The sequence below is a fragment of the Paroedura picta genome, chromosome 10 (assembly GCF_049243985.1).
Source record: "Paroedura picta isolate Pp20150507F chromosome 10, Ppicta_v3.0, whole genome shotgun sequence".
NCBI lineage: Eukaryota > Metazoa > Chordata > Lepidosauria > Squamata > Gekkonidae > Paroedura > Paroedura picta.
In genome coordinates, this window is record NC_135378.1 from 49,577,328 (window position 1) to 49,591,607 (window position 14,280).

Here is a 14,280-nt window from a genome sequence, read left to right on the forward strand (position 1 = left end):
TGCTTTTGTACAAACATTATCTCAGTGGTTAGTGTTAGTTTATTTAAGCAACAGTAGAAGCTGGCCTTTGTTCTCTGACCAAAATGTGTTGCTACAAAATCAGACTTTCATAGGATTGATTTTTCTCCAGAACTGTTTGATGATTAAGGGTCTGAGTCACACTCCCATAACGATAATGGTGACCAAAGAAACAGTGCAGTAAAACTATGGAGAGAAAAGAACCTGATGCTTAATTTTACATCGCTTCGCACAGGAGTTTAAAAGGAAAAGGAAATTTACACAGACTTGCTCGTATTTTGTGGCATTTATCATTTATTAGATGCCATCACTTAGTCGCCAGGAGGCCTTCCTTCCATTTTCTAGGCAAAAAAGGAATAAAAACCTATTGAGGAAATTCTTTCAAAAGGCTACATCTATGTGTAGAAAGTGCACTCTCCATTCCTTGTTTGCTCAAAATAATTATAGATTCAAATGGGTAGCCGTGTTGGTCTGAAGTAGCACAATACAATCAGAGTCCAGTAGCACCTTTAAGACCAACAAAGATTTATTCAGGGCGTGAGCTTTCGAGTGCAAGCACTCTTCGTCAGACTATGAACTGGTCATCATGACAGTGGGAATATATAAGCAAATATAATGTAACTAATGTAACAAGATTAACTTTTGCTTATATATTCCCACTGTCATGATGGTCAGTTCTTAGTCTGACGAAGAGTGCTTGCACTTGAAAGCTCACGCCTTGAATAAATCTTGGTTGGTCTTAAAGTTGCTACTGGACTCTGATTTTATAATCAAAATAATTATGACATTGGAGCAAACTCACATATCCTTGCATTATTCTATTATTTTGTTATGGGCAAGAAAAATGGGTTTTCATATCCATGTGTGCATATGTGTGTGTATGCATGCCAACATGCCTAAAGGGAGTTCAGAAGCCATTGTGCTGCCTCCAGCCACCAGCGTGTATCCAGAAGCACAGGCTCTGTCCCCATGCTAGCGTACTTGCTATACATTAGCTTTGTCCCTGTGCATGTGCAAGCTGTATGCAAATAAGCTCTATCTTTGTGACTGGTAGCTGATGAAGGGAAGTTTGACTCTCAGACACTTATAGCAGGAACATCTTGTAGGTCTCTAATGTACTGTTAGACTTGAATCTAGCCCTGTGTTAAAAATGTTTGAAAGCATGTGTGCAAGGTCTGTGTGCACAGAGTTTCTGTGTATACACACGTACATGACCACTGCTGGACAAGCACTGCTTACTCCTACCAGATCTTGTCACTCAGTTGTCAGCCTTGTAAGCACTGTTGTCCCTCCCAGTATCTGCATCCATGTTGTCAGCACAGCTAAATTTGTTACACACACGCCCATGTTACCGCTGGATAGACTGTACCCCTTTGCAGACTCCTTCCAAAATGTTTTCTCCATGGAAATGTTTCCTCCCACAGTTTTGCCAAATCTGATCAAAGTCTCTATCTATAAAATCCCCCAGATTGATGAAATGGGGGGTTGGGGGGTGGTCAGTGTCACAATATATACAGTGTTAAAGCTTAACTTGGCAAATTCTGGATTTCCGAGAGCCTCAGCTCCCAGAGGGCTTTTAAATCCTACAGTAATATATCCCATTCTCTCACCATTGAATAACATGGAACCGGAAAAACAATAATGTGAGAAGTTCACAACAGATTTTTAAAAAGTAAACAAAAAGCACAGCTTGGCAGCATCAGAAAGATGAATTCTTTTCCACATCCGCAAAAGATGGTTGGACAAACACTCCCTAAGCTTTTCTGACTCCAGTTGATCTTTTGTAACTCAGTCAATTTTCATTGGATTTGTCTGAAATTCAGACAACGTCTTACTTGAATAGAGCCTAACGATTGTTAACCTGCTGTTATCCCAGAAAATTTATGGTAAAATAAAATGTTATAACTATTTTTGTATAAAATGTAAACCAAGCCTGTCATTGAAAGATACTGCAGTTCATCATGGCTCATCATAGTAGCAAACAGAAAGGTACAACTGGGAGCCCACAAGGAACTAGGGGGAGCAGCTATTCCATTCTCTCCGTTTTTGCTCCCTTCCCTTTCTCCCCCACCCCCTCTCTATCTTTCTCTCTGTCCTTTGTTCACCCATTCTCTCTATCCTGTCTCCACTGTTTCACATATTCTTGTTTTGGAGTCCCTTAAGTTTGGAGAAAGATCTCCCTTCAATAAATGTTGCCCAGATCCTCAGATTTAAGTATCCCCAGATCCAGAGCTATCAGATTATATGATGATTGTATAGCCTCTAGAACAGCCATTCTCAATCTTCTTTTGACCATGGCCCTTTTAAGAGCTCTTCTCAGGTTCTAGGGCCCATGGCAGTAGGCATGCACAACGAGTGAGGCTAAAAAAGGCCTAAGCTAAGAGTTAATTAACTATATTCAAAGTACTTTGTCTTATATATACGCAAGACAGATTTCTAGAACATTTGACTAAGAGACACATGTACGGTTATTTTTTTCTTGAATGTGTTAATTCAAGCACACACAAAGGAACAGAGGACATTATTTATTTTTCTTTCCCTTGATGAAGTTTAAACTTTCTAGCAATTAAAAGAAGAGTTTATACCCCACTTTTCACTACCTGAAGAAGTCTCAAAGCGACTTACAAACACCTTTCCCTTCCTCTCCCCACAATGGATACCCTGTGAGGTAGGTGGGACTGAGAGAGCTCTGAGAACTATGACGGGCTCAAGGTCACCCAGCTGGCTGCATGTGGATGAGTGGGGAATGAAACCCTGTTCTCCAGATTAGAGGCCACCACTCTTAACTGCTACACCAAGCTGACATTAATGATATCATATAAGACAAAAAGGGCATTTCTGTTCAGTTACCAGGCATCCCCATAAGCTCTTTGGGCTTCTCAGATTTTTCAGTCTGTAGCATCCTTTAACTGTGCCAAGGCCCCCCAGGGGATGCATATAGCCCCTGTTGAGAATGGCTGCTCTAGAACATACATTACCAACAAAGAGAGAATACTGTTCTAGACCTGAAGGGGGAAGAGGGGCTTCAGTATCAAAATAAGTGTTCACACACAGAAAAGACCTGTACTTGATATAACGTAGCCCATTAAGGAGAATGCTACTTTAAAGAGTTCTCTCTTTCTCTCTCTGATTCATCTTCAGAATGAAAAGGCAGTTTTATGTGGAAGATCATTGGGAAAATTGTAAACTCTTTCTCCATATTTCCAGTCTGAAGTGATACAGTCTACTTTGTCACAACAGTTGAACACCTCCTGAAGAATGACTGTTGTAGGACAACAGTAGTAGTGTCTATTCCCCTTTCCTCACCACTAATGCTGCACTATTGGAGGAGATGACACAGCCATGTGGAAGGGCTGAACAGGGCTCCTGCCATATGGCCCAAGCTTCTCATATCACACTAGTAGAACCTTAAGAAGTTGTACAGTATAGGTTCACACTAACATCATAATCTGAAAAGTCTTGGGTCTTGTTGGAACTCAGAATGAAAAGAGCTCCAAATGTTGGGAATGAACATTAAAAGATACACTTCTACACACTCCCTTTATATGTTTTCAGATATGGAAGTTTTACTGCCTGCTACCTTGAGTCTCTAAGGTATTAGTGGGACATGCAGTCTTTTCCAGCTATGTCAGACATGGAGAAATGTGTTTCTATATTGATGTTTCTTTCTCGAAATTCCCTGTCAATTTCTTATCTAAATCCTTCATAAGTCAGTGGAGAAGGCAATTTGATTCACTGTACTTTTTGTGAAAGAAAACCTATTAGGCCCTAAATTATGATCAGTGTGGTCAAATGTTTGGTAACTTCATTTTAATTCTCTATAGGAATTTTAGTTTGGGATATTTTACATATAGTGTTAAACCTCAGCAAAATTGCAAATATTCAAGTGAAGAGGGCTTAAATATTCTAGATATATTTGTGGGAAATGTACTGTAATATAAAATATGCCTTTTAAATATATATATATTACATAAACAATCCATAGGCTAGATTTTATGAGTAAAGTTGCTGTGTGCTAAATGAATACCAGCTGATTGCTGAAAACATAACTTCCTTCTGGCTGTAGAAACAGAGATCTACTGCTTAGTTAAACCTCAAGTATGTTTTTAATAATCAATTATTTAATTAAAATGACTGTCATATTTAATCTGAATCAAGCACACATTTGGAAACATTTACATAAGATGTTTTCAGCAACTGTGTTGCTAATTGAACAGAATCAAGATATATACATGCTGGAAAACTTTGTAATCTTTCTAATATATCCTACCCATTTTTTCTTTCCAAGGAATATATTGTTCTCCCTTCCTCCATTTTATCCACATAAAAACAGTTAGGTAGTTTAGGCTCAGAGCATATGACAGGCTGAGTGGGGATTTTAATTCAAGCCTCCCAGATCCTAGCCCGGCACACTAATTGCTACATACGAAAAGCCCTGCTAGATCAGTAGTTCATCTAGTCCAGCATCCTGTCTCACAGACTGGCCAACCAGTTCCTCTGGATGGCCAACTGCCAAGGCCTACCGGTGATGCCTCCTGGCTCTGGGATTCATTTCCCTTCAGTCACCATGGCTAGTAGTCATTGATAGACATCCTCCATGAATCTAATTCCCCTTTAAAGGAATTTATTCCCGTGGCCCTCACTACATCCTCTGGCAGTGAATTCCACGTTTTATCACTCTTTGTGTAAAGTAGGAACCTGTTGTATTCTTGCAATATCGCTTCAAGAATACCTGCCATTTAATGCCAGATGCTAGGGGAAATACAATTCACAAAGTGAACTGGAGGGGAGGTGGAAAAATTTGAAGAATAAAGGAAGATGAAGGAGGTATTGCAAGAATTTTATTTCTCTAGGCTGCATCCTGCCACTGCATAATTCCCCATTTGTAGGAAATGTAAATTTGAGTTTGTCAGAGAGAAAAGGGGGAGTTCTTCTCTGGCTCATATATTCCTACCAGGTCAGAGAGATACTTGGCAACTAGTAAGCTTTCCTTATACTCTTAGCCAAAGTAGTTCCATCTCTGTAGACCTTATGATGAAGAAGGAGGTCATCATAAGACAATTAACTCCAGAGTCTAAATTTACCAAATTTAGGAGACTGCAGGAGAACCAAGATTAGTAGCTATAAATTAGTCATTGGGCAGAATTTCTCCAGCGTAAATAAATTGGTTTCATTGGGCATAGGACTAGAGTAACTGTGGAATCACATATGCTGTAAAAACCCTGCTTTGCTTGCCTGTTTTATGGCCTTGATAACCAGCAAGGCTTTGCAAGTTCATAGATTAAGAAAACTGCCCATGTCAGTGAGTTCATTCATTGACATGCACTCTCCATCACAGAAATCTCTTGAGTAAGCACACTGTGTTGATAATAGAGAGGGCAAAATAAAGGCTGCTGAGCTAGTAATGATTCAGGAAGGTAAGAGTGTGCCATCAGCCCTGATAGAAAGCTCTTTTAGCAGCTGATCTTTAGCTGCTGTGCTTCTTGCTATGGTCTAATATGGAACAGATGTTCTCCCACTCTTGCATAGTTTGCTTTTGGCCAAATTGCCATTATGGTTTTAATTTATGCACACTGATTTGGAGCATGATCAGTGTGAGGAAATGAATTCTAGATTTACAGCCTTGTTGGTTTACTTATGCAAAAGGTAGCACCATGTTTCTTAACATTTTAACTACTTATGTGTGCCTGTACATTTTGTTTCATTAAAATCTGTAGGTGTAATCACAGTAGAGAAAGCAGAATTTCTTGACTATGAAGTCAGGCAAAAGTTACATGTTACAGTTTTAGCTGACAATGGCCTGAGCTCAGTGCTGTGTGGAATGACCATATTGATACAAGACATGAATGACAATGCCCCTCAATTTGAACAGAGCTGTTTCACAGTGTTAGTATGGGAAGGCCAACTCTACAGCACTTACATCACGCAGGTAATTTCAAATGTGTGTTTAAACTGTGTTTATCCAACTAGGGATAGTTGTACTTTATATAGATATTTTCATGAAGTTTACCAGCTGTTTGAAAAAGAAAAAGAAAAATAGTATACTGAGGACAACGTAGTACAGTGGTATCTGTTTAGAGGCTAAATGTAAAGCCCGTGTTTTATATTTATATTTTTAGGGGCTGTAAATAAATTGATGTATTTTATTTAATTCATTTTTAACATTGTTCTGTCTCAAGCTTTGTAGTACCTGATTCAATTGTTGGGTTTAGTTTGCATTCCCTTTTTTGTTGTTGTATTCCTCTTGCATGTAAATTCAGACCAGAGGCCTCTCCATATGCCATGGGTTAAGCTGCTAAATGGGCTACCACAGCCACTTTTGGTCAAGTGCAAACTGTAATACAGGCAGAGTATAGTAGCTGCTAAGATACTGCATATACACAGTGGACTACCTAAAGAATAGTAACCCATTTCTGAGCCAGGATGTATATTTCATCATTTCAATGTAAGCATGAATTTTGTTCCCTTTCAGGCCTATGCAACAGATCCCGACAGTGGAATAAATGGAGAACTTAAATATTCAATTTTATCTGGCAACACAAATGAAGCATTTCTCATTGATTCAGAACAAGGAATTATATCAGCCTACACAGTCTTCGATCGGGAAGACATTTCATCATACAGGTTGGTTTATGATCAGTATGTCCAATTTTCCCTCTGAGGCATAGGACATTTTGGTGTGTGACTCTGACTCAAGAGAGGCAGGAACAAACTTTCCCTTCAGGCCTTGGTGGAGACCCTTCTTCCAGTTTCGTTTCCATCTCTACTGGGAGAGCAGCTAGCTGAATAGGCTGTCCTTACTTATTTCTCTTTCTTGTTTCTTTACTATTTTCTTCTGCCACCTGATGTTTTCTTTTACTATCTCTCCTCCCTCCTTCTTCTTAATCAATAATCGATACACTGAATTCTCAACATGGCCTCATCTCTGGATCTGTGGCCTCATCTCTGGTTTGCAGAAATATCTGTAATCTTCTTAAAATAATATTACAGGGGAGTTAAACCTCCCAAATAATAGAAGCAGTTCTTGTAGTTTTAATAAATAAAATTTCTCTGTTTCAACAACAACAATATCACAAATGTTCAGGTCTTGGTTTCTGTCAGTAAAATATGGGTGGAGGAGGAAGGGCTGGCCTTGGCAACAAAATCTGAAGAACTTACACAACTCACACAGGCCTGCTTGCTTGCTGCTCTTCAAAAGCAGCCACCCCATGGTTTATTGTTCATAGTTTCAGATTATAATATAGAAGCCCCAGGTTCAGTTCACCAATCTGCTGTGAAAGTTCATGGATGACCTTAGACCAGTCACACACTCTCAGCCCAACTTGCCTAATGGGGCTGTTGTGAAGATGAAGCCGCCTTGATTCTCTGTTGTGGAGAAAGGCAAGGCATAAATGAAATAAATACAGCTGAATATTGGAGGGAGCAGATAAAAGGTAAGTGGTTTGTGGTGTGGGAAGGACGTAGGAAAAGGGTAGAGGATATGGGAACTGCCAGGAGGAGGAAAAGAGGGAATAGTGTGAGGATGGGGATAAAGGAGAAAGTGAGATCCTTCCCGACAAGTTCTTGCAAGTTTTCTTCTGAACAACTGGGATCAGAACACAGCTGCAGGGGGAAATAGAGGCACCTGCGCCCCCCCCCCCCCCCCCGGGCAGCTTTTCTCATGCTGAAACAGCACAGTTATTTCCATGTTTTCCTACTAAATTTGGGGAAACACACACACTGCTTTGGCACAGAATATGGCTAGGGGAAAACAAGAGTCCATCCTCCCCCCACCTTGATGGCATTCAGGACTCAAATATCTCTAAAAGTCATATGTCTAATTTGGCCCTTACACCTCCAGTTTTGCAGAGTCAAAGAAAATTTAGACTGAATAGGCCTGTCTGAATCTTTCCACCCAAATTACTTTGTTTTCAATTTCTGTCTCACTTACTCTTTTGTTCATATTTTTAAATGTTCATATTTTTAAATGTTCATATTTTTAAATTTTCATCTACAGTTACTTATATAAAAAAGGAAATCGATTTTCCCAAAAAGACTTTTTGTGTGCGTGAGAAAGCGTGAGTGCAAATATGCATATGAGCCAAGGTATCCCTGTCCTTCCCAAACAACCTGAAGATAATGTATCTACTCTATGATCCGTGGCTTCACACTTGTGCAGTGCTTTTTTGTAGTTGCTTGCAAGCTGAGCTTTCCCACTAAATTTCGGTCCATAGCAACATCCAGATTTTCCTGTGGAGCATAATATTTGCCCCCAGCTGCCAGGATTCAAGTCAGAAGGAGATCCAACTTAAGAAAGACTATACAGTAACCAAAGGGAAGTTGAAAGGAATGACTTACAAATGGCTATTGAAACAGGCTGACAAAATGGGATTTTTTAAAAAAATTGTCACTTCTGTAGTTGTTTAACTCTGTGTTTGACTGTAGACTGACTGCAATATAAAACCAAACTATGCTTCAGTACCATACAGGCACAGCTCAGATTTGTATGTCCTACCCTCCCACCGTGTTCTGCAATCCTCACCCCTTTCTGTTCCGCGGCAGTTGATCATCAAATGCAACAATCTATGTTTTTTGCTTTCTCTTCAAACTAGAACTGGAAACGATGGCTTACTCACGACTTGTAGTTTTAGTTAAGCAAAGAACCACAAACCACAATATACTAGTTTCGATATAATAGTGGACTGTGGGTTAGATCCTTTGAAGTGTAAGCAGCAAAGCTCTTTCTTGACCTCTGCCTTTCTGTAGCCTCTGAGTAGTCTGAAAGGTTGGAGCACAAAAAGCCATGCAACCTGGCAGTGGGTGTTGCAGTTAGGAGAAAGAACTGGGTGATACCAGACTCAGTCTTTCTCTCTTGCCAATGCCATGGCCATAGATATCCAAGCTTATATTGGCATAACATGGAGATTTCATTTAGCTCCACCTTCACACTGCAGCTCCCCAGTCTGTGTGGCCTTTATTATTCACAACCAACAGTTTTTTTGAGGTCTCAGAGAGTTTCTTGAGAAGTGAGGAAGCAGAGAAGATCAGTAATCAGAATCAGGTTCTTTGTACTTCATAGGCTCCAAAAGCATTGCTTACCTTTAGAATGAAGATGTATGCTGAAATCAGGATAAATGTCTGCAAATACAGAGGTATTGTCCCCATCCTCACCAATACCTACCACATACCCTATGTTTGTCTTATCTATCTATCTATCTATCTATCTATCTATCTATCTATCTATCTATCTATCTATCTATCTATCTATCTATCTATCTATCTATCTATCTATCTATCTATCTATCTATCTATCTATCTATCTATCTATCTATCTATCTATCTATCTATCTATCTATCTATCTATCTATCTATCTATCTATCTATCTATCTATCTATCTATCTATCTATCTATCTATCTATCTATCATCTTTATATACCGAGCTCTTATTGAGCAAAGATTGGACTCGGTCTGATTTTTTTAGCTCCATTCTTTCACGCTATACCATACCAGATGACTTACTGCACACATCAGCCAATATCTCTGATATATGTGATTGGGTGCTCAAAGCTGATTCATTGATTGATCACTCTTCAATTCTGCTATCACAATCAGCCCCATGGTATAAAACAATAAAAAAGACCACTCTAGAGCATCATATTTAGTAAACATAACAGCACACAATCTTAGAATGGCCCTAACATCTTTGCGGTTTGAAATGATGCCATCAGCCATGCTCTCTGGGTGATATCTCCAAATACCCACAGCCCAACACATGTTTATATGTGGAAATCCATCTGTGGAGGACCTGCCCCACTATGTTTTGGCTTGCCCCCTGTACTCCGAACCCAGGGGCAAATTTCTTGCCGAGTTACTACTGAACTCATACCCCATTTCTGATTTTGACAAAGTCACCTATCTGTTATCAGATGTCTACCTCCATATTTCATGTAGGGTGGCACTTTTTGCTCTGGCCGCCTGGAAGATCCGAACCAAAGCTTTTTTTACAGGAGCCCCCACCTTGATACACCATATTTTTCAGTAGCCCTCATTTACAATTTTATGTACGCAATATTGGAGAATATTGTTTTATTCGTATTTGTACCATATTGTTTTTAATTATGTTTTGTAATGGCCTTTGGCTACATACAATAAATGTTATCATATCGTATAGTACCAAAAATGGAATTTGGGGGACCCTATGGAATGCCTTTTCATTCAGTATTAGATCTCAGATGCATCCAGGGCATAATTGTTGAGTACTGGCCATACTTTTAACCTCTTTGAAAGAACAGGGCTTCAGAATTATGTAATTTAACTATCCTTATTACAGAATGTAATAGACGAATGGGGGGGCCTGTGACACTTGTGGGTGGAGAACCGTTTCTCTCCCTCATCGTGGTTTCAGTTCCCACCACCCACCTTAAATCTGGCAGCGACAGCAATGTTGAATTATTATTTTAAAATGGCTCTTTGTCTATTCAATCAGTAGACTACTGCATTTAACGTAGCAACCACTCACAGTAGAGGACTCACTTTTTCAAAACTTAAATTAACTGCTATTTCACCTCAGCAGTTTACTGAGTCTGAAATGTTAAGGCCCTTAAAATAGTGGCTTCAGAGAGGAAGTGCTGACAGAAGTTTAATTTAAATGTCTTGGTTGAAATGTTTTTATGGCGTTTCCTTTTTCACTGAAACCTAAGGAACCGATTATTTTAGTAAATATTTCCATATGTACTTTACTGATATACATTCTAGACAAAATATGAAATTATGCATGTTTACAAACTTGAATGCAAGTCTGTAATTCAAGTAATGTGTTCTGACAATTTTTAAGCCACAAAAACTCAAAGAGCCGAACTGATGTGGTAGATGAATGGAAGAGGAGTCTGTAGATTAAATTTCAGTTTATTGTGCCCAGCTCTGTTGTGCAAATAATAATAATGCCATTTGTCACTTTTGAAAGGAAAACTGTGTCAAATACGAAGAAGATGAATTCTGCATATTGGTTTAATAAGTGTATATTCTGGTTTTGAAGTAGATTATAATGAAAATCATAATAAAATACAGGCTTCTAAAATCAAAAGAAAAAATACTGCTTACTAATTTAAACCTATTTACAGTATGTAGAACATATGACAACCATGAAATACCAGTGTAAGTCCTTAGTTGTGCTTTCCCTGCCGCCCCTTTTTATCAGCTTATGGCTCGCAAACTCTGTCTTTTCCCAGAACTGTATTCATGATGATGAATTAACATTATTGGTATTTATCTTGAGCATTTGGGGCGGGGAATATTTAATTGGATTGCTTTATTAGTTTATGTGTCACTTTGTAAAAGCATTCTTAACAGATTCAGAGTGCTTTTCTTTAAAGAGAGGCAACTGTTTATTATGCGCAGGCCGGCCAGCAGACATTCCAATCTAGTGACCATCCAGACTTGCTGTCCACCTCTTAATGCAGGGGTTGGATGCAAATCCACATCAGACTACCATGGGCATTACTGATCGAACACTCACTCTGGGGTGTGGGAAATTCTGGATTGAGCCAATTGACAAGATTGCAATACTTGTAGCTGTTTTATATACAAAATGTTAATCATTTTGAACATATTGGTGAACAATCAATAGGGCAAGATAAATTTTAGCATAACAGTGTTCATGAAACAATCATTCCTGCCTCTGCCTTTCATGGCTCTCCTCAGCCTCTTGTCGTCCCCCCCCCCCTGGAATTGTGCTCTTGGGGAGAGGAGTTTGCAGTGAGAAGGGATGAATTTCCTTCCCTTCTTTCCATAGGAGGAAATATGTTCTTTCAGCAAAAAACATAGCTAGGATCCACCCTATAGAAATGTACAGATATTTTATTCCTAACATAACCTCACTGTGGCTAATTTTTAATAGGTTGGTTTTACAAGCGGCTGATGGGGGAACTCCCAGGCTGTCAGCTACAAGCACAGTAGAAATACAAGTAGTGGATGTCAATGATAACGTTCCAACTATCCAGCCACTAGGGACAGTGGAGCTCCCTGAAAGTAAGTGGACTGACTGCTGGGCTGTAGTAGACATTTTTGAAATGGAAACACCTGGTCAGAGGAATAATTAATTGGGCAGTATCCTATCATTCTATGCAGAAAATGCTTCATGTTCTGGCATTTAGTTTTGCACCCTTTCAGACCCATGGAAATATTGTATGGTCATAGAACCAGACAGAGGAATATCTGCAGAGGTCTGGGGGGTGGGTAGAGTGAAGAGGTCAAGGAGCGAAAATAATTCCCCCTGCTGCTTCCTCAAGTGCAGTCCCACCGAGGCTGTCTCTCCTCATGACTTTGTCCTTCCTCATTCCAGCCCACTGCCTCACATGGTTGCTCCTCTCTATGGATTGATAATTAGGGGGGGAGGGGTGAAAGAGCTTCCAGAAAAGAGAGAGATGAATATGAGAAAACATAGATACTGCCCATTAAATGCTCAATATTCTTGTGGCATATTTATGCTAGCCTTTCAAGTCATGTATTCGTTAAAATATACTGCTGCAAGACTCAGATGCCAAACTCCTGAGATTTAATTTCTATTGCCCCTTTTAGAAAAATAAGTACAATTCATAAGCCAGCACTTCCTGATTAAATTTTGCTGTTCTGTTTTTGTAACACTGATGTTATGTTAAAGAAAACTAATGTATCCATTGAAGACAGTAGAGCCAAATTGGGATGCTAGAGATCCTCACATTTCCATAAATAAAGCTTATTTCCTGGACACTCAACAATGCTGAAAGTTTTCAAATGCAAGAAATCTACATTGGGTTGAATTCTAGCAGTGCCCACATAAAAGTCTGGTTGAAGTGGATTTTTTCCTATTGCCCTCTCTCCCAGTCTGTAAACCTTAAAAAGGTGATGCTGAAGGTTGAGGTTTTTGTAGTGATGAAAAGCCACATCTTCACTGAGAAGGTGAAAGCAAGCTTGGTCACCCCTCTCTGCCTGTCACATCAGCAGAGCCCTTTTGATCCAATCTGTTACGAGGTGTGCAATGAGAGGGGCTGCAGAAATGTTGTGAGCCATCCAGTCAGCCATACTCCTCTCAGATTTAAAATATTTTAATGGTCATGAGCAAGTCCTCTTTTCGTACACCTAGACTTCATAAAAATAGGACATGTCTAGGAGGCTAGCTTTCTATAAAACATGCAAAAAGAGCCACGACTCACCTTTGAGCCTGTCTGTTGCAGATACTTCGCTTGGCTTCCTTGTGATGCAAGTATTGGCAGATGATGCGGACCTGGGCCCGCCTCTTCACTACAGTTTTGCTGAAGATGGTAATCCTGGAAGGAAATTTGCAATTGACAAATACAAGGGAATAATCACATTGGTGCAGACATTAGACTTTGAAGAAATTAGTCAGCTTGAACTGTTGATCAAAGTTTCAGATTCTGTGCATCAGACCACAGAAAAACTTTTAATCCTTATATCTGATATAAATGATAATCCACCAGTTTTTACTCAGGATGCCTATCAGGTAAGAACAAAAAAGTTGCTGTGGAAGCTTTTGTGTGTAATACTTCTGTCCATGTGTGCTTGAGCCACTTCAATCTGTTTTCATTTCAGGTTAAGATACCAGAACTCACAACTACAAATGTTTCTGTCTTGACTGTGTGTGCCACAGACAGAGATTCAGAGTATAATGGAAAGATATCCTACAGAATTATCTCATCCTCTGATGCTTTTTCTATTGATCCAAAAAATGGTGAGTCCAGCATGCCGGTAGTATGGAACATGCATTATGGACTGTACTCTTGTACATTCATTTGTCTATACAGAATTCTGATCATCCACATAGTCACATTTCATTACAACAGTCACTGAAACTATACATTTCAGCTAGAACATACATGAAACACAGGTAGAAAAACCAGCCATGTTAAAGCAAAAACACACCTGTATTGGAAACATGAAATTTTCCTTTCCCTTCAGACCACCTGCAAAGCAAACAGTGACAGAATTCCATGCTGTTCCTTTTCCATGAAAAACAGCAGAAGTTCATCATAAATTCTTGGAATTAAACCATGAATGAGTTTTGTAAAGAGATTGTTGCTGATCCTGAAGGTCAAAGTACCTTCAGGACTGACATGTGATATGGCACTATGGAATCATCAGAATCCCACCCCCAGTCTTGAACTCTTGTTTCATTTGTGTAAGAGTCTGCATAAAAACAGGAGGGGGAGGTCTGCTAGTTCTCCATTTCTTCTTCTTCAGACCACTGTACTGTTCTTCCAGAAGGTTGCAGATTCCAGAAGGTTGCA

General features: G+C 39.4%; 1 protein-coding gene across 1 annotated transcript in view; it reads left to right on the forward strand.

Annotated features, from left to right (window-relative positions):
• Positions 1–14,280, forward strand: part of DCHS2 (dachsous cadherin-related 2) — a 108,714-nt gene that overhangs the window by 87,568 nt on the left and 6,866 nt on the right. The window contains exons 15-19 of the mRNA XM_077300054.1: positions 5,736–5,947; positions 6,491–6,642; positions 11,895–12,025; positions 13,210–13,496; positions 13,586–13,724. Of these exons, the coding sequence (XP_077156169.1) occupies positions 5,736–5,947; positions 6,491–6,642; positions 11,895–12,025; positions 13,210–13,496; positions 13,586–13,724 (921 nt within the window). The remainder of the gene's footprint in view (positions 1–5,735; positions 5,948–6,490; positions 6,643–11,894; positions 12,026–13,209; positions 13,497–13,585; positions 13,725–14,280) is intronic.